Here is a 21872-nt window from a genome sequence, read left to right as displayed (position 1 = left end):
AACATACCGTTTCCTAGCTATGGGACGCGTGAGAAACTTACTTTCTGGATGCGTCTCGTATTGGAAGAACAACTACGCAAGTCAACTTGCTTGTTAGTTACATTTTACTTTCTCTTCCGAATGAATATATGAATAAAAAATGTTTATTTCCAGAAAATGTTCAGTATTTCTTTTCATGAGTTACTTAAACTGGAATTTTATGTAGTCAAAAATTTACAGTAGGTACTTTATATTATCTCTACTTATTTATATAAGATTTATATACATGTAAATCCAGAAAAGTAGTGAAGATATTAGAAAACTTCGTCTAACGTGTATTAGACTGACGAAATATGATTTTGTGAGATCAAAGGTTAATTCTGAGGGAAGAAACATTGCAGTTTTTGAAACATTTTAGCAGAAATGAAGAATCGTTAGATTTTCACATCATGAAACCTTTTTTCAGACAATATTTATTACCAATAAATTTTACGATTAAACACGATGTAGGAATAAATAGAGTATGTTTTTATGAATAGGAAAATTTTCAGTTTCAAAATTTTCTGGAAAATTTTCATCACTGATTGGGGCTCTGCCCAATCTGTTGCATTTGAGCAATAACTTCGATTATTTGTCATTTACAGTCTGTGTAAGAAGAGTACTATTTATAAGGCTGCGAATATGCTCCGATGAAAAAGTTGCAGTGGCAATTGGCAATGTTGCAAATGTCTAAGTAGAATAAACAGTGAAAGTTTATTCAAACTACCAGCAGTTTCTTCCTTTGCATCCTTAATAACCAAATATCGTGGGACATGTTCCACGATCTTTTCCTCGCTCGCTTTTTCTAATTTATTATTTGTATCTGTGCTTTACGTGGGTTTGATGCTGTACTGTTTTAAAAATAACCATTACCTCATCCACTTCTAGTCTTCGTTCTGAAGACTCAACAAGGCGGACAGGTACTATCTACCATAACCTCTGTCAGACAGCTGAGCGATGACTCCGAGCTCAATGTACGTGGAGCCAGCGCCACTTCTACCCTCGACTGATAAGTACTTTTACGAAAATCACTGTTCCACTAGCTCATGGTAGAGGTTAGGTTTCTCTGCAGGTCCAGCATTCCCAATTCCTAGCTTTCCCTTTCAGGACATCACTCCATTTAGTACGGAGACGGGCCAACAAGCTTCACTCCACTGTTTCAATTCTCCAGGACAACCGACATCAGATCCAAGAATCAATACCAGGTCAAAATATTTAAAAAATAGAAACCCAGCTCACAAATGTTTGCCAAGTCACAACAGAAAATCAAACCGGCTTCATCCGAGGCATCATATTGTACAGTAAGAACATTCCCCTATGACAGATTAGTGATCTAGGTGATTATCCGCAACAGGAGTTTTACGGAAAAGGTGATGAGCCCCCCAACCTGGAGGAGCAGTGGCTATTGCAGTTCCGAAGAGATGGGCGGTAGGAAGGGTCATCACATTCCCGACGTCGGGATGGAATTCATGGAAGCAGACGACCTTGAAAAATGCCTGTCAGCGAGTGAGAAAAAATCGCCATGGTATCATGCTCTAGGATGGTACGTGTATACTAAAATTCTAAAACTACATTCCTTGACTTTTTCGTGATCTTTTCTTCACCAAACCATAAAATTTCGTAACACTCAAAAACTAGCAACAGTACCTATATTCTTTAGCACTTATCTTTATCTTATCTCTACTTTCAGTATGTTCACTGTATATAGTCTGTTTTGTTCGGTAACTAGCTACCAGCAAACACTCACAAATCCACTGATCTTAAAATTGCATATCTAAATACACATGATGTACATATATTGACAAATTCTTGGCAATCCTTTAAAAATGTCACACTGGCTATAAATAGTTCCATTCAATGATGCCAGCTGAAGGAAAATCTCAAGAATGAATCTCGGTGTGAATTAGGTCGAATTTTCATGCATGCGATAGCAGCGTGCTTTGCCTGCGATTTGGTAACATCTAAAGCCGATCATAAACATTTTTGGCGATGAACTTTGACGTTTTATAAAACAAAATTTTCCATTCTCTACTTATATTTGTACAGATTAAAAAAAAAATCGTGACCCAAAGCTAAATTTCGTGACTTTTTTCAAGTTTCATAACAGTTTTCTAATTTCGTGACCGTGATCGATAGACATCCTGTAGTAGAAGCTGAGGTGTGGAATGAAGCTTGTTCCTATGATCACCAAATGAAACTCCATTGTTGGTGCTGGCTTTGAATTTTTAACACAATGTACTATCTGAATATGTTTCCATAGATCAAGAAGAAGTTTCCATGCAAGAGATCCACGGCTGTAATTAATCACTACACATTTACATTTTTTTTCAAGTTTTTTCCTATTTTTCTACAAACTGGACAGGAACAACTTGACAGATTGTTCCTACAAAAAAATTGGTTATTTCTTATTACACTTACATATAAATCTTGCGAATCTATACTTAGGACCACGTCAGTACGTCATTCCTTCCAAAGTTCAAAAATGAAGACAGATTCTCCGGACTTGGCACCTGGCGCAGAAAATTACTACAGTGCAGGATTTCACCTTATCTGACAGTGATACTGAACGAATTTTTCATGAAACTTTTATAACGGTGGCGGTAGCTATCAAGAAGTGAACGAAATTATTCACTTTACAAACTTTAACACTCACAGTAACTCATCATTGGTGAAGAATTATAACAACTTGATCACGAAAGTGATCAATAATGAGTACAACAAGAAACATAGTTTGATTCTTGTCAAATAATTAAAATTTGCAGTTATCAGCCTGTGATTATAAGGTTTAGAAACATTTCCAGCGGTCCGTGAACGGTTATCTTGTAAGGTATTGTTCTGCAAAAACGAAACGTTTCATTTCAATAACTCTCGAAACAGCAGCATCTTGTTTCCACCTTAAAAAAAAAATCTAATTCCGTACTACAATTGTGATAAACGGTGCTTCGTTTAGATGGTATGTTTCATTTGATTTTCGTGTAACTTTCTACATTAAAGTATTTTCGATTATAGAATCATTTTACTAAACTTCATTACAGTATTAACTGGGAAAGAGTTGCGGGAAATAAAACATTTTGGAGCCATGTATCTTAATTAGTGATGGATACAAAACCGGTTTATCATTCAAAACCGGTTTCGGTTGAAATGTTTTGCTTCATTGTCAACTTGTTAGGAATGGGTATTCGGCAAGAATCACATTGGTCTCCACAGAAACCCAAAAATTTTGGAGAATTTGTTCCGGTGAAAAAAAAAAAATTCTTCAAAGAAAACGGAAATGGCGGTTTTTCTACAAACCAGTTTTGTCATTCCTAATCCTCAAGAACATACTTATATATCAATACAATTTACACGTTAAGAATCGCGTTAACACAATTGAAGTATTTCTCGATTATATTTCTCAATAAAAGCTGTACGTCATCAGCAAAACTGAGTATACTCACCTAATATGCACTTTTTTTTGAATACCTTTAGAATCAATTGAAGCATTCCGGATAGTAAGGGCGAAACAAAGATTTAATTTCTGAAAATGCACGCTGAACTATATACAAAGAACGTTGTTTTTTTTTGTTGTTTTTTTTATTTTTTCTCATAAAAATCCTGTTAGTTTGGGAAGACGAAAATTTTCGCTTTTTTGATTTTTTTAAAAAAATGATTTCTTATTCAAGTATCACATTCGTTTTCCTATAGTGAATTCTACAATTTAAAATCTGTATTTACGACATTCATTACTTATTAGTTCCACGTTCAGTTAGAGGCTGACTATTTCTACTGACATTCAGACCAGCATCTTATTAGTGGCCAGCAAGTGTAAATTATGCAACCAAACATACAAACCTCATGTTGGTTGCCTAACTAACTTGCAAAGTGCCTGAAAGTTATACTTCTTAATATTTTTGTTTTATTTTTAGTGGGTGCCTAAACAAAATGTATCGTAAGCTAAGGAACAGATACAAATCCACTTTTGTTTAGGTATAGAGTTTCGTTTACATCTCGTTCTGTGGTCGCGAAACACTTTATTGCGACCTTCAGATACTCTACTAAACATGATGTATGTTCAGTTTACACAAAGCCACAGACGGACACTTAAGGTATGTACGTTTCATCGTAGTAAAAGCTCATTATTTACAGAATTTGTTCTTTCTTCAGCGTTATATCGTGTCACTGTATGTATTTGAAACAGGAAACTTGGGTAAAGCGTTTTAGCCTCCTCCCGCTCGAATTTTACGGCCTCAATACATTATATATATTATATATATATATATATATATATATTATATAGATAGATAGATAGATTTGTTCCGCGTAACCCAACATTTAAAAAAATGTCCTTAGCTTCAAAAACGTTACTAACTCAAGTTTCAGGTTATGTACAAAGTCTAAAGGATAATTTTGCTCCACTAAGTCTGACTGCAACATTTTCAGGACACTATTAAATTTTCACGAGAACTTTTTTGTCACAGATCATTACTTTAATAGCTCTAACATTTGGTACGAACTAGAACACCCATTTCACTCCCCGATTTCCCCCCTTTTCTTTCTTAACAAGTGGTCGATTATAATCGACTATTTAACTCTGAAAAATTTTTTTTTCTTAAAAGAAAAAGTCGATTATTTTTCCTTTGCACATCTACTCCGAATGGTACTTTCTAAGGAAAAGAAGATCGACTTTCACTATAGGTAGAGAACTGAGTGCCACAGAGCAGTTTGGTATTACTACTCAATACTTCAAATATAATTTCCCAGCGTTCAGATTGCACGTAACTTCAGTTGAGTTTGGTTTTGCTATCCGGAACGCTATAATGCAATTTTCACCATTACACGACGAATTTGTTCTCTTTATGTCGATTCGTTCTATATTATTAATAGAAACACACCTAACTGGTATACCCATAGTTTTGCTGATGACTGCACAGACACTCTTCTTTGTGTTCCGACTGAGAATACCACTTAGAGTCTGCTTACGTTGTATTTAAACAAAACAGGAAAAAAATGTTAAACTATTCATTATTCTGTTTCCTACAATATACAACCGGAAATATATATGTATTTGAACTTGGTACTCACACTTCCTGTTTGGTCGGAAGCATATGAAGCTTATTGGTAAATTATGATACTTTCTTGATAAGAAAGTGATGTCAGTTTCCTGCTGTACGTTTACATACTGTATTTAAAACTATATAACTATCTTCATTGTCGTGAATTAAGTTTTCCATTTTTCTTCTTGCTTTGCTTTTTAGGTTATTATTTCGAAGCCTTCGTAGGATCGAAAATAAGTACACTTGATTGATTACTAGCGGAATTCACGGCATGAAACTAATAATTAACGTAAGGTATCCGTGTACTCTTATTTTTAATATACATATTATTTGACTCAAAAATTTTCTTTGAGATTTGATTCATGGAGTGTTGTGCTTTTCAAGATTTCAGCTTCAGCATATTTTTAAAGAATGTATATAAAGTTGTATCATTTAACACACACATGCTACTGTTCATAATCATATAGTTTCAAAAAACAAATTTGCAAAATTGACCTTCCTTAACTGAACCACTTGTTAATTTGGACAGTTTATCTGGAACTATGTATAAATGGTCAACACAGATTTCACCATATGTATTTGCACGCGATTAATAAAATAAAACCTAATTAAAGACAACATATACATTATCTAAATGGGAAACGAACTCGAGGCCAGCCAAAAAAGAGATTGTGTTAATAACGATATGGTGCAGTGTGCTGTCACAGCGGATATAACACAAGAAGAGGAACAGGTGGGGGATAGCGATCCGAAAAGCCAACCCCCAGCTAACTGGGGAGAAAAACGCTTTGAAAAATAAGATATATAATTATTTGTGTGTTATTTTTTCATATGCAATTAATTCTGCAAGCAATACAAGTAATAACACTGTCTCCAGAAAAAAAGTTCTTACTTTTTCCTAATGTATTCTTGTTAGTAATTTTGAGAACGATTTCGGTATGTTATCAAGAACTACTCTAAGTCAAACGAAACTATTTACGATTATCCATGAATACTGCACAGTTAAGTATTGAATTAAAGACGGAACTATATTTCGAAATTGGTCGAGGCAAACAATTGAGAGTACTCAACACTAAAGAACCACCTAATAATTTGTCTCTTTTGGTTACATACCGCAGTTTGATAGTTTGACTTGAATTATGTCCAATAGCTAATTCGGATTTTACTGAAGAGGATAAACTGAGGATTTGTATGAATATTTATATTTAATTTTATTTTAAAGCGCACACAAACTTCAACAGTTTGGATTTGTAGATCATTCAAATTCTTACCGTAATTTTAGCTGAAAAACTGATAAATATTAGTTAAAATCCTAATGAAACGAAGTGTTTATGAAAAATGGAAAGTTTCCTTGGCTTCCCAGACACTAGCAAATGCAGGAAGTACCTAGAATTTCTGCAAACCTTTAACGTATTAATATTCTCAGAAAGTCCAAGAATTTCGTACCTTTCGATCTGAATCAAATCATCAATATTCTAAGTTTCTGCTCTAGTTGCTTCCCAATTGCTCTAAACAATGATCACTTCTTTACATGAGCAGCAGTGACACTCAGTCTGGATTTGAAAATTGAATGCTCTCTATTCAACTCTTTATGTAATACACGTTGCTTTTCCAACGATGATTTTTCAAACGGAAAGTCAAGGTTTGAAGTTGTGTGTTGGTTTCGTATCAAAAATTACTAAAGGCAATTTCCTATTTTGTAGGAGCTTTAAGGTTTCTTTTATTTTTAGTCGAAAACCACAAGATGAAATAACATTGCAATATGCAATTAATTAGAACACGATATGCAGTTTCCTGTTAGTTTTAATAATCAGGCTTTAAAAACAGTAAAATTTGTATAAAAATATTATGGGAGAAAAATGATGATTTTCTAAAAAGCAGACATGTTTCATACATAACATTCGTACCTTAAACCTCTTGTCCTGCAAGACTTTTTTGATAGCAACCAGTTCACCCGTGTCGCATAGTTTAGCTTGGTATACCACACCAAAGCTGCCATTTCCTATCACTTTGGTATCCGTGTATGATACTTCTTGGGGCCGATCAGGCCCTTGACCTGGCGTTGCCACTACTGTTGTCACCTTATTTCCATCCTTGCCTGAAAGAAGAAATAAAATTTTGTTCAAATATTGGCCATCAGTTCTACCCTAGATATAAAAACATGCAAAAGCAAATATTAACGAAGCATATCAAAGACATGGCTTTCGAATAAATCGCATTCAATAATTTAGGTACGTTGGTTTAAACTCCTACTGATATAAGATGCTCCAGTAATTAGTACAAAGGTTTCTGGACACTTCTTTTCTTAAAATCAATGAAATTTACACTAAAAACCCAATGGCTATTAGATCCACTCATTGAATGAATACTTGAAGTAAAGTCACTTGTTCTTTTTCACTACTCTGATAATCCCTGAAAAAATTGGTACATGATCAAATCTGGTTTAACAAATATAAACACAGCCTATATAGGACTTCGGACAGATATTTAATTTTATCAAAATAACAGAAAAAAACTAATTTTCTGCATTCGTTTTAAATATTTATATGAATACATTAGCCACTTGACTCACAAACTAGAAGACATTTTATTAAATAAATATTAATTGCATCGATAATTAGTGTAGCAGTAACAAATGGACCCGAAGAAAGAAAAATGTACACATTCACAACTGAGAGTGCAATTAATCGATGAAATACAGATTCACATGAAATAACTATCTGGATCACTGTTTTATAATACAGCATGCCACTACAATTCTTCTACACAAAGAAGTTAGAACTAGGGAAATAACACAATTAACATAAAACAGTCCACAAATCAATAAATTTCAGTTTGAAGAATGCAGTTCAAAAAGGAGCACACAACAGAGAAAAATATTACATTCATTGACTACAAGAAGTCCCGTTGCCCTATCATTGATCAAACTACAGAATCCACCACACTGTAGTTACGATCAGCTGGCTGCTATCACCGAGCAGCTAAGTCAATACGTAAGTGATAGCAATGCCATGCACATAAATGTACATACCCTGCATTTCATACTAGTTATTTTTACACAATTTCATTTCATTCGTGAATACACTTCATATAAATGATGTGGCTATTTAGGGTGCAGTAGTAGGTTTGATTTCTAGTAAATCATCCATTAACAATTATGTCAAGTCGGCAACATTTTTTAAAAATATATATATATATATGTGTGTGTGTGTATCACATCTCAATTTCTAGCGCGCGAACAATAGTAAGTTATATTGCTTAGTGAAACGAAGCAGTTCTTGGCTGCCCCACCCACGACCAGCTGATTCCAAGTAGGTATACTGCGCATACCGTTTGGCGGCGCTCAGATCGAATCTCGCGTGATAAGTGTTGCTTTTAACAACCTGCATCGACAAAAAGGAAAAAGACGAGATTTACTGAAAGTTAAAATAACATGTGGAGCATGAACATTGCTTTCTTTTATTTTAAAGTAGCCACCCTGCTTTTTCTAATTAGCGGCTGAATTTCTTTCCTATTTTAATAGTATTTTTCTTCCATAAGAAATTCGATCCTTTGTCTTTAAATTACACAAACAAAAGAAATAACGTCCCCGTTTTACAACGACCGGTCAGGTTTTAGCCCACTTATTACATAAAGTAGATGGTGCAGCTAGTAGGGTAGGGATTGGGTGACCAGTTCTGTTTTGCGTAGTTCAAAACAAGGATACGGAGCATTGGAGTAGACTAATACAGATTTTCTTTCAGAAAAATTTGTTCAGGCAAGAGATTAAAATGTAAGGGGCAGCACTTGAACACTACTTGCTAACGGACATGACCTGCATAAAAGTGACATGTAATCGCAATTGATTTATTTTAACTCTGAGGTCGATTTGCCCACTCCACGAATCGGTTGAGAATTAGGACAAGTGGTATTACGTACACAACAGGACGCAGTGAACCGAACTCAGAAACTCTCCCTGCAACTGAGCCTATGTCCCCGAACCGAGCCTGTTCCTTACCGAGTTTGGCAACCAAATATAGCGATCTTTATCCTCACACGACGGGCTACTTACACACCAAATTTGGTCCAGATCCGGTCAACAGTTAGTGAAAAATACAGTACTACATTGAAGTCGAGCCTAGCCGAACTAAGCATGTCCCTGGCCGAGCTTGGCCACCAAATAAGCGAGTTTTATTCCTTAAACAATGGGCAATTTACCAAACTAGAATAATTTGGTTCATATTCGGCCAATAGTTGCAGAAATATAAAGTACCACATAACAGGCAAGCCGAGGTGAACCTGTCCACAAATTACAACGATCTATTCTTTTCATGACGGACTATTTGTCTACCAAATTTCGTTCAGATCCGGCCAGTAGTTACCGAGAAATAAACAAAGCAAGCTCCACCCACTACCAAACAGTTGTTCTTTAAGCAAAAATGTTCCGGGGGGACACACTTAGTATTCCGGGGGGCACTGCTGATACTATACTATTTATTATTATTTTGTAGACGTATAATTTTGGTCTCTTCCGGGGGGCACACTCACGAGCTTCGGGGGAAGGGGGAACAGTGCCTTCTCCCCAAAACAGGTCTGGAAGAAACACTGCCACCAAATATAGTGATCTTGATTCCTCACATCAAGGGATGCCAACCTTCTATATATTAAAATGCTACGTTTATATGCTTGTCCACAATCCTTTCGACAATGAGATCTCGAAAACCACATGTGCTAGAAACGTGCCGTTTTCGCGGTCGATTCCAAATTTTGGTAGATTGTCCAGTTTTCATTCAAAATTTTCAAAAACGGTGTGGTCGTTGTTCTATCCAACATTTTAGGGGCCGTTTTAAGCCCATAATTAACATTGTTGAAGGCCGAAACTACTGTTAGGCAACCAGTAGAGAAGTTACGTATGGCGGGTTGACGGACATTGCAGGCACTTTGCTTAAATCGGAAACCTATTGCATGCTGACAGTTTCAAAGGCCTCAAGAAACGCAGTGAGGCGTACTCGGACGGATATGGATTTATTAGGGAAAAAAATATTTCCCCTTAATATCGTGTTACTTCTACAAATTTGCTACAAACTCACTCCAACATCTGTGCATAGCAATTCACTTTCTTTGTGAGTCTCCTATCCTTTACTTGTGTGAGTAAGGAGACATCACAGTGGGAAGGAGATTCATGATCATAACAGAACGATGCGCTCAGTAGACAGCGCAGGTTCAGCTAGTCTACCTATTAAAATGCTACAAAAGCTATAAAAACGCCTGAACTCCAACCTCTAACTTTTGATTTCAAACCTTTGACTCAGGGTTATTTGTGATTTTACGTTTAACAAAGACAATATTTTAAAGTATGTGTACCTTAAATGAATTATTATTTAAATGCTCTTTTTTTTTTTTTTAAAAAAAAAAAAATAAAGTTGATGTTTTAAAGCTATTGTTCAAACAAAGCCTTTGTATTTTAATAATCCTTCTCCAAAATCAATGCAAATGAATTGTATTGTCATCTTTGAGTTCTTTTAAACTACATGTTTGTGGCCAATCCTTTCGACAATGATATCTCGGAAACGACAGGCCCTAGAAAGATGACGTTTTCACTCCTCGATTGAAAATTTTACATAGATTGTCCAGTTCTAATTGAATATTTAAAAAATATATAGCCATTATTTCTTTATTACATTTTTACGGGTACACTGAAAATGTTGAAATTAAAAAAAAATTAAAGTATCATATCCTACGCATTATACATTCCAACACCATATTGTTGTATATACGGGTTGAATATGTCTCAGGCGTTTGTTTCATGGGCAGTCTAAGATGAATATTTTTGGAGTGTTTTGCCCAATCAACACCATATATATAACTGACATTATAATTAATTATGTATGTAACGTATTTGCTTATTACATACTGCATGCAAGAAGAAAGAGAACACTGGTCATACATGACTTGGAAACTCCAACCGGAAGTAGGCTTAAATTTTTCAAACAGTGAAAGATAATGAGTAAAAATAATCGAAAAAATCTCCCCTTTGTGACACTCCTTGCCGATTTTTTTAAATATATATCAAGACGTCTTTCACTTGTGTCTGTAAAGAGACATGTACAGATGTTGTGAGGAATGACAAGGAGATTCATTCTCATATCTGAATGATGAGCTGTGTAGACTAGCTGAGCCTGCGCTCTCTATCTATTAAAATGCTACAATACCAAGTAACGATACAATCAAGGGGGCAATACAAATAAAAATGTTGAGCACGCCACAGCGATATTGGCCGTTATCAAGGTCCGGGGCGGACGTATTAAGTGTACCGAATGGATGTATCTATCTTAGTTTACTATTGTTCTGTGCATATATTAAAATAAATGTGTATGTAACTTCACATTATACTCTAGAATTGAAGTTCTCAAGTCATCTCGTAACTAGGCGTTTACCATAATTTGGCCAACACCGTAAATCACTAAACAAAACACTTACACACTAGGATGCACCCTCTCGATAACAAAATACGTAGATACATCGAGCTATAATTTGACAATTAACACTGATTTCATTCTTATTTATGGCTCATTATCTCTATTTTCCGCCCCTAGAGAATTCTGTTGGCGTTGATTTTACATCTATGTATATGTATTCTACGAAAAATCCCATACATATTACTCTTTATCCCTTTCCGAAAAATTAAAACTCCCACGAAATGGGATTTTCCTCCACAGGTTGGCATCCTTGCTTACATCACGGGCAACTTGTCCACCAAATTTGGTTCAGATCCGGCTAGTAGTTACCGAGAAATAAAGTACCGCATGCATACACACACACACACACACACAGACTGAAGTGAAACTATAAGATCCTGTGTGTTTACGTGGAGAAAAAAAAAAGTTATGGCTTCACTACATAAGGCATTTCAAGATTCTTTCAATTTAAGCATTCTTGTTTCCTCTTGTTTCCTACAGAAGTCGGAACATTCACAGAGGTAACAACAAATCATTTTATGTTTGCTTGGGGACAGGGAATTATCCACCGATAGTGTGTACGTGTATGCGCTCCACCCGTTCGTCTAGTGGATATAGCGCGTTCCTTGGTGGAAGCGATCCTGGGATAGACTCCTGGTGAGGGAGCATTAAACATACAACAACAGATGGTCTATGGCTAATTGTCCTCATAGTACTGTCAAGAATATCTAAGCCACTGCTTTTGCACTTTAAATTTTGGAAAAACACTTACTTTTCGTCTCTGACAATCTGTTTCAGGAAACTTTACACCATGCAGAATTTGCAGCAGTTGTCGGCACACATTCATCATTCTCCTCTGGGCCTGAGCTGGGGCTAACTGATTTCACACAATGTTGCAGTTCCTGATGGTTTTAACCATTTTGTGAAGACGATGCCAACAATGTAATGGGACATGTCAAGTTGGTTTGACAAGCGTCGTCGTGGTCAATGATATGTTACACGGCCTGAGAATCTGTTACCCTACGGCAACCGAACCTTGGCTGATTGTCAACATTCTTACAACCTGCAGGAAATTTCTGGGCCGGACCTTCTTCCTTCATATGACAAAATTTTCGGGTTGCTGCTGCAACATTATGATCAAGTTCCAACTAATACAATAACAGTTCACATATCAGACGCACGCTGCAGAACACTCATAATCACTGCCACTGAAAACAGACTGAATGAAGATACTGACAGAGAAGTAAGTTCCGTGTTAAACAGCCGCTTGCCACACTACCTATTGGGCCAGTTAGACCTAGTACTTACAGTCGACCATACCGTATACACGCGTTTGTTGATTGAGGTTGTGGAAATATTTTAAGACTTTTGTTCCACCCTTGTAATTTCCAACATGGAAACCACATTTTAGAAAGAGACCAGATCGAAATAAAGTTTATTTAGGAACCGAAATGCAGATGATACATTCAGAATTTGTACTCTATAGCTGGTCTCCCCTACAAATTTCTCTAAACAAGGTATATGACACACACACACACACACACACAAAAAAAAAAAAAAAAAAAAAAAAAGAATAAGAAAAAAAAGAAAGGAGGAAATTTGAATTGTTTGTAATTTCTTACTCGAATTCGACAAAGTTACATTAGAATATTTACAAAATTGATAACTATTAGACCTAAGCATAAACAACACAGCTGTTAAATTCACTGTCTCATACCTACCGCAGTAAAGCAGGATGTGATTTCAAAAGCAAGTCACGTAAAAATAAAACATGTATATGGATTATCTTTAATTGCGTGATACGCTTGCCAAATCTTTCCAAGAAAAAAAAACCCTTAGCATTAATATGAAAACGTTTAGGGAACAAAAAGTCAACAACCGAAATTTATTTTCAATCAAGTGACACTTCGAGTTGCAACTAAAGTGAACACGAACAGCTGTTACAATTTGTTCACACGGTTAATTAGGAATAACTACGGGCGTATCATATAAGCTGTTTTATTTGTCAAGATGTCAAGTAAATTAATTAATACCCAATCATAGGACTGGATTGTTTCTACGGCCTTGTTTTAGTCTCTGAAGAGACTGATAGTCGTCCCTAAGAATAACACAACAACAATCTAAAACAACAGTACAAGGTTAATTCGAATTTAGGGCTATCTCATAAGTAGGGTTAAATTAGCCGAATTTAAGCATTATACGTGGGCCATCCGGAAAGTGGTACCCGTTTTCGCCGCATGAAGCGCTGACGACTCGGGGAGCCGATGGGCAAGGTCAGACAGCGTCAGTGGCTTGTCTGTCTGTTCTGTACGAGGTTGCGTGACGCTAGCAGTGCCTGTGTTGTGTCTGTGCTCGTTTATGATGATTAAACGAATTGAGAACCCCGCCAGTTGGGAAGTGAGGGCCGTGATTAAATTTCTTAATGCACGAAACGTTCGACCTTGTGAAATTCATCGTCAATTAAAGGAGGTGTATGAAGACAATGTGATGGACGAGTCGTCTGTTTGGCGCTGGTGTCGCAACTTCAACCTGGGGAGGGAGAGTACACAGGGTGTCTACTAAAATTCCAAAATGAAATTTCGTGACTTTTTCGTGACCTTTTCTTTACTAAATCATAAAATTTCCTAATATTTTCAAGAGCGAATTTGGGTGCGAATTAGGCTGATTTTTTATCCATGCGATTAAAACGTACTTTGCTTGCGATTTGGTAGCGTCTAAAGCCGACCGTAGACATTTTTGGTGGTGAACTTTGACGTTTTATAGAACAAAATTTTCCAATCTGTACTTACATTTGAACAGTTCAAAAAAATCGTGACCCAAAAGCTAAATTTCGTGACTTTCGTGACCGATAGACACCCTGGTACACAACACGACGAGGAGCGTTCAGGGAGACCATCTGTCATTACAGACGAACTGCTGAGGTCAGTAGACGAATGCGTGAGGAACGATCGGCGCGTCACAATTGATGAACTCTGTGAACATTTTTCTGATGTGTCTCGAACAATTGTTCATGAAATTGTCAAAGACCATCTGCATTATTCAAAAATCTGTGCAAGGTGGGTCCCTCGCATGCTCACAGATGAGCACAAAACCAAGCGTGTGGCCGCAGCACACGTTTCTGGGACGTTATTCCGATGGAGACTCTTTCCTGAATCGCATCATTACAGGGGACGAAACATAGGTTTGTTATGCACCACCTGAGAATAAACGACAGTCCATGGAGTGGCATCACGCTCATCCACCAACAAAAAAAAAAAAAAAAAAAAAAAAAAAAAATCAAAACAGTTCCGTCCACCAGGAAACTCATAGCAACCATATTCTGGGATCGACGAGGTGTAATGCTCATTGATTTTATGGCCCGTGGAGAGAGAATTAATGCTAATGCGTATTGTGAAAAATAAAAGAAATTAGGGCGGGCAATACAAAATCGACGACGAGGTCTGTTGACTACAGGCGTCATTCTCCTTCATGACAATGCCAGGACCCATGCAGCTGCGAAAACACAACTTCTGCAGCAATTTAAGTGGGAAACCTTCGACCATCCACCGTATATCCCGGACTTGGCCCCTTCGGATTTTCATCTTTTTACGAAGCTTGAAGATTTTCTGGCGGGAAAAAGATTTGACAGCGATGAAGAACTTAAACGAGGCGTGACTACGTATCTCAATACGCTGGCGGCGGAGGACTATGACGCTGGAATACAAAAACTCGTCACACGGTATAACCAATGCCTCAATTTGCTTGGTGATTATGTGGAGAAGTAGTGTAAAGCATGCTCTTTCCAATAAAAATGTGTACATTTGTTAATATGTACTACTGTCTTTTTATTGCACAAACTGGTACCACTTTCCGGATGGCCCTCGTATATCAGACTGAAAGTTCAAAATTGAGATGTTTATTGTGATTTGAAAAATAACACTATGTAACATGCATCATTTTGTACGATGACTCTGCGGTTTTCAACACCATCATAATTCCGTCGCTACAGAACTTGTGTGGTTTGATTTTAATACAAGAAAAAAAGTAACAGATGTTTTCACATGCCTTTTTTAAAATTATCGTTATTTAGGGAGTTCTTTACACTCAAACAAATGATAATCTGACGATGCTAGGCCTGGCCTACACGGTGGATGCATTAAAACACGCCAGCCAAATTTTCTCAATTTCTCATGGGTCATTAAAGATGTATCCGGTCTAGTGTTGTCAGCGTGGTATGCGACACCATTTTTATTGACCAGTTCCAGCCGTTTCTTTTGACTTACTAGGTGCATTCACGCTAATTGTCGACAGTATAGGTCCGACCTATCGTTCTGCCCAGCGGAAGTAGTCCATGACGCATGATGCGCTTCCAATCCAAAAAATGTAAAGCATAACCTTCCTAGCCGTCAATGTGGTGTTTGCTACAGCTTGTGGAGTTTCTCTATGCTTTGACCATGATCTTTTTGGGGATACTGTCGTGGGTTTCCATTTTTATCATTCGTAATCAGCTGCTTCAAAAATGACTCCAGTTTGGTATGTTTCAATATTGATTCATAGAGAGAAATTCGATCAAATAAAAGTTTATAAGTGGAATCATGTGTCACCCAAACGTCTAGCTTCTTTTTGCACCTAGATTTCTCCAAATGGTTTAGCATTTTTTGGTGATGGATGTTTAGATAATAGCGAAGTCATGACTATTTATATGCAGGTCTTGCTTGACTTTTACCATTATATCATCCACCTTTGCTGTGATTGGCCAGTCAATGCAAGGTGCACATCTAACTCCAACTATCAGTCGTCGAATGACGTTAGGTCTGATCCCCTGCGACTCACATACCTTGAGATTTGGGACACTACACATCTCGTGCGCAAAAAGTTCAATATATTTTTAGACAGAAGAAAGATTTGAATTTCTCCTGGCGACGTGATTTTAGTAAATGTTTTCGACTGGTAGCCTGATCAAGATATTGATATTCGATGTTTCGAATGCAGTGTCAGATTTTTTTGAAAGATTTTTACTTGGTTAATTATCACATTCAATCGCATAAATGGTTTTCAAATGTCGTAATAATGCTGTTTACAGCAACATGATATTGCACACCGATCCAGACCGTGTGAAGTGCATTTAACTAACAGGAAAATACATTTATTGTGATTGATATGCAATCTAGCCATTTCTAGTAGCATGGCACAAACTTCCGTATACTCTTTGTACAAAAAATTTTCCAATTGAGAGTGCAGCCAGTCCAGAACTGATGTCTTAAGCACTTCACTATCGTTGAAACCCTTCGATGCAAGCCACATTTTCAGGTGAAGAAAAAGAAAGAAAATGCTGGGGGCAAGGTCGGGCTGTAAGGAGGATAACTGAATAGTTTCCATTAAAATTTTTGAATTGATTCAACAGTTGTGTGTAGGCGGGTGTTGTCATGAATCAGATTAATTCCAGAGCGTCGATTTCCTCTCCGCCGATTTTGGATGACACGTCGCAAATTATTCAGTGTTTGGCTATACACATCTACTGTAATTGTTCGTCCTGGCTCTAAGAATTTCACAAGAATCATACTCCTTTGGTTCCAAAACACTATTGCCATGATTTTGTGAACTGATAGTGTCCGCTTTAGAAGGACCAGAGTGCCGCCATTGCATTGATTACTGCTTTGACTTTCCGGTGACGTACGATATCCAGGTTTCATCCTCCGTCAATATGTGGGAAAAGAGGTCATTCATATCCCCACTAGCGGGCCAAGAAACCATTCTTTGCTCTTTGTGAGAATCTGTCGCCAATTTTGGCAACCACCTTGGACACCGTTTGTGATAACTCTGCTTGTCGGTCACAATTCCATCGACCACTTTTGCAAACACTTCTGAGATCTCTTTGTCGAGTTCCCGGCGATTGGATCGCACTTTCTCGTTAACGCATTCCACCAGATTGTCTGACTGAACACTAAGCTTTTCGCTAAGCTCATCTCATGAACTTATGAACACCCTTGCCGAAACACACTGCAATATAGCCTAACCTTCCCTTCACTCATTACTGTTGGTCCGTGAATGGCACACAATTCCAATTTCCAATGGATGTTAAATGTATTCTGTCCTTTGGCGTTTAAAAATTTGACAGATCTCACTTCACAGTTGAGAGGATTTTGTATTATAACAGCCATTTCACCTTACTGCTACTCGCACATACGCAACTCTACTCGGGCAATTCTATCTTTATTGCAAGCGCAGAATACTGGCACATGCTCAAATTAATCAGTTTTGCAAACCCCGCGTAAAAAATTAGCGTCCCTTTTTTGGTATCTATTTCGTATTATATAGCATGGTTAGAGATTGCTATATTGCTCAAAATGACTTACTTTACAAATATTTATCATGTATTTAGAATGAGCTCAGATATCAAATTACACACTGTAAACGGCATTTTTATCTTTATATCTATCAAAAGCTATTTATCTGATTGGATATGATAGTTACTATTAATATTACCTACGTAGTGTTTTGAAATAAAATCTTTCGATGAAAGTCAAATTTTCAATCCCTTCTACTTGTTTTATTTATTCGAAATACGCCGTATCGCGATAATGTTCAACATCAAGGTTCGTTGCATGCATACTATCCTGTCCGTCTCACCTGCACTGAAATACCTCCAACGCTTGTTTGCGAAATGGTGTTTGTGATACTGTAAAGTCCTTAGTTTGTACAGCGGGGGACACTTCTAAATGGTACACCTTAGCCGTAAATCTCCATATGGCTGTACCATTTAGAAGTGTCCCCCGCTGTACCAGTGAATAATAAACGTGGAATAAATTTTCGTTTAATATGTATGTTTGAAATACGTAATAGCGTGATGTAGTGTCGTTTTTTTTTTTAAAAAAAAAAACTTCATTAGCAACACTGTTTATATGTAATATTGCAGAGTATATCAGACGATGTCTCTCAGTTGACATCTGCATCGTACAGATATCCAATGACGTTTCAAGATATCCGCTTTCGTTTGCTTCTTTGTACATTTCTGTTACTCCTATTTTCTGTCAATGACCAATGTTTTCAAATATGTGAACTTTTCATCTTCTCCACAGAAAATTCTAACTTATTTCTTCTCTTTTGGTATTCCATTCTAATCAATTGGCTGAAACCTAAGTAACGTACATTATAAATATCCCAGGTATGAGCAACAAAAGATAAAATTTAACGAAAATACATTATTCGTTTTCAGAGGGGCCGCGGACCACATATCAGGAAACGCTAGCAAATCTTGGGAACGTTCTAGACCAGTGAGATTCAATTTCTAACGCATCGCGGGCCAGAAAAAAATAAGAACCACATTCGGGGGCTATTATCCACTTTTCCTTTCCCTTCCCAATGCTACAGTTCGATCAATGTTCGTAAGCCATACACTTGCTGAATCTCTGTTGTATTCTATTTATTGTTTTAAATGTCTACGTCAATTAGAGCGCGAGCTACAAACATTTGAAAGCAATGATTTGGAATTTGTACTTTTCTACCAATCGGTTCAGTATAAACGGCCATACTTTGCAGAATGGCCTTGGCAATCCAAATGGTAAGGAAACATTTTCTATTAAAAATAGTCTCAATTCAGATATACGTATTACGATGGCTAGCTACCATTCTGTTATGCATGGAGTTATATAAAAAGGAACAAATCATCATCAATTTTTTTATTTTCAATCGCCAGCTGATGAAATATACTCGCGGGCCGGAGGCCGTCATTTAACCATCACCTTTCTAGACAGACTGAAAAAGTTAATTTAATTAACTCTTAAGCATACATGAGAAAATGTGTAATAATTCTTGATTGAGAAACTATTCCTCTGAGACATCGAAACCGCTATTAAAAAGCAGAATAATACAAATTTTCAAGAATTTATTTCATTCCAGCCAACTAGTTAAAGCAAAAGAAGTTCTAAGGAAAGGGAAAATAATTATCGCCCCGATATTTAGGAAAACAGACACATTGCAGGAAAAAAGTGAAATTTTATTGCTTCCAATCTTTATAAAATCTTAGCAAACATTCTTGCAGAACGGCACCAGTGAGCACTGACACTGAACCTCTGTTCAATCTAAATCTTCATTATTAGGAGTATTAACGTGTTTCACAACTCAGTTGCTATAGTCGAAATAAATAAATAATACATTTAATAATATAGTCTAAACAAAAGAACTATAATAGACCACAAATATATCCCGGCTTTTCATTTCAAATCGAGATTAATGTCAGCATTGCAGAAAAACAAAGTAAACGCATCTAAACTACACTCATAGTGATGATCTGAGTCATATGTAGTACCTACCGAATTTGGTAAGTGAACCTCGCTAAATATGTTCGCCTCTTACAGCACGTGACACGATCTCTGACATAAGATAGCAACGAAAACTGAGAAATAGTCTTTCACTGATTGTTACAACACAAATTAAAACTTATTTTGCTTGAGTTCTATAATTAATCATTTACTAATTGATGTAGAAGTAGCACTGGCTTCGTATTAGACCTGTGCGCCGATCAAAATTTTAGTGGCGGCTGAAATTTCGTTTCTTGGACCGTAATCGGTGGCATTCAGTCCAACCATTTTATTTTAGGCCATTCAAAAAATCCTGTTATTAACATGCTTACATTCTGAAATTAACATTAATGCCAATTTCATCAATGATCACTAAATTAAGGTATCAGTAATTACTTAACGTTTTAATACAGATAATCGTTTTACAAATGATAATCACTGGCCAACCATTTATCTTAGTGAGTATAATATTTTCTTAAATTGTTAATTAACCAGCTGTCACGTATATTTAATAAATGTCGTTATCTGACTTTCAGAACCAGCAGTAGTGTGTAGAGTAATTTTTAAAAGACATTTAGTTAAGATTCATCCAGACCACACGTTGTCAAAAGGTGCATCAATTTTTAAAGAAAGGAAGTTGTTTGTAAGTCATCCATGCTTCCACCAACAAGTGCTGAATAGAGAAGAGTTTGCGATTTTATTCCTATCGACTCTTGCAAGCATCACAGGAATCATATATTCGGATTTCTTACAGAGAAGGGCTTAACCATCTTTATTACCTATCATGCATGACCTACGAGTACGCATCACAAAACCATCGAGCAGTTGATCGTGACAGATATTATGCTAATATGTAAATGGAAGGAATTTGTCTATAGGCTTTTGTGAGTCGAGAGACTAACAGGGCTCATGATTAACACCCTACTGTGGAGAACATTTAGTGAGTTTCCTCCGTAGAGCTATGATGGCTCAGTGGTAGGATGTTTACCTCTGGTTCCAGCACATGCGAATTTGTGGTGGAAAACGTCAATAAGGTTTCAAGAGGTTCTTCCGTTTTCTCCCATAATGTCATCCCACCAATTCTTTCATTTTCATCAATCAACGGACAGTTTAAGGGTACAATGTGTAATTGTGGAACGTAAAACTATAAATTTAGTATCATTTTACCACAGATACCATTTTTGTATATGTCAAAAAACATGAACACTGAGTGTTTCAAGTTGAGACCATTTGATGATTTTTAAAAATATTTTAAAATTTATTTTCAGTATTGTTCAAAATGTAATTTTTCAATGCACTTAAAAATAGATGAGAACCCTCTACAATATAATCTTGAAATATAGTATAGTAAAGAAGTTAAGTCTGTATATTAGTAGACACATCAACGGATATTTACTAGAACTGGTATCTGGACTATTCTCTCTCTCTTTTTTTTTCTAATATGTACGTGTGTTATGATCACCAGGGATGCCAAGAGAGCTTAGACCTTAGATGAGTTACTATTATAAACTTAAATATTTTGCTGTTACGTAAATTAGATTGTGACATGAGAACTACATTTATTATACCATCTCAATATTGACGTTTTGACGCCACTCAACTGCAAATCTAAAGTTAATATGGTGCTGAGCTTAGTTCCAATTTCAACAAACTGATTACACTGAAGTAAAATCTCAACTATTTTCTCCAAATAGAAAACAGGCTGAATTATTCTTTGTAGCTATCAATTGACAATACAATGCAATACTTGATGAAAAAGTTTTCTTGCAACTAGTTTTGCATTTAGAACAAATTCGTTGTTAGTATATTTTCGCACTCTCCTTGAAATGTATGCTAAACAAGGCAATGAGGGAACTTGAACAAAAAAGACTGCCGCTGTTTCCTGAACGAGCACAGATTACTTTTTACGCAAGAGTAATCATGCTCTTTGAAAAGCTTTGTTGATGTTACCTTATCTTCTCGAACATTTTCTCTAGGGATTTAAGACGTCGTTTAATGTTACAAAAGCAAGCACATCCTGGTGTATATATATAGAGTCTAATCTTCTTCGAAATTAACAATGATATTAAGCAATATTTTACTACTGATTTTAAAAGAGACACATC

The 21872-nt window shown here is 36.4% G+C and overlaps 1 protein-coding gene across 7 annotated transcripts in view; it reads right to left on the bottom strand.

The window, feature by feature from the left end:
* sgg (glycogen synthase kinase 3 beta homolog shaggy) overlaps positions 1–21872 on the bottom strand; it is a 241100-nt gene that overhangs the window by 79423 nt on the left and 139805 nt on the right. For 6 of the 7 annotated variants that reach the window (XM_081771792.1, XM_081771793.1, XM_081771794.1 and 3 more), the window contains one exon: positions 6959–7149. In XM_081771792.1, coding sequence (XP_081627918.1) covers positions 6959–7149 — 191 coding nt within the window. Of the gene's footprint in view, positions 1–6958; positions 7150–8082; positions 8269–21872 lie in introns of those variants that run through there. The other variant, XM_081771796.1, reaches the window with a different exon arrangement.

Source organism: Thermobia domestica, chromosome 9, assembly GCF_964235325.1.
Source record: "Thermobia domestica chromosome 9, izTheDome1.hap1.1, whole genome shotgun sequence".
Lineage (NCBI taxonomy): Eukaryota > Metazoa > Arthropoda > Insecta > Zygentoma > Lepismatidae > Thermobia > Thermobia domestica.
The sequence above is the reverse complement of the archived record's forward strand: the minus strand, read 5'-3'. Positions and strand labels throughout refer to the sequence as shown.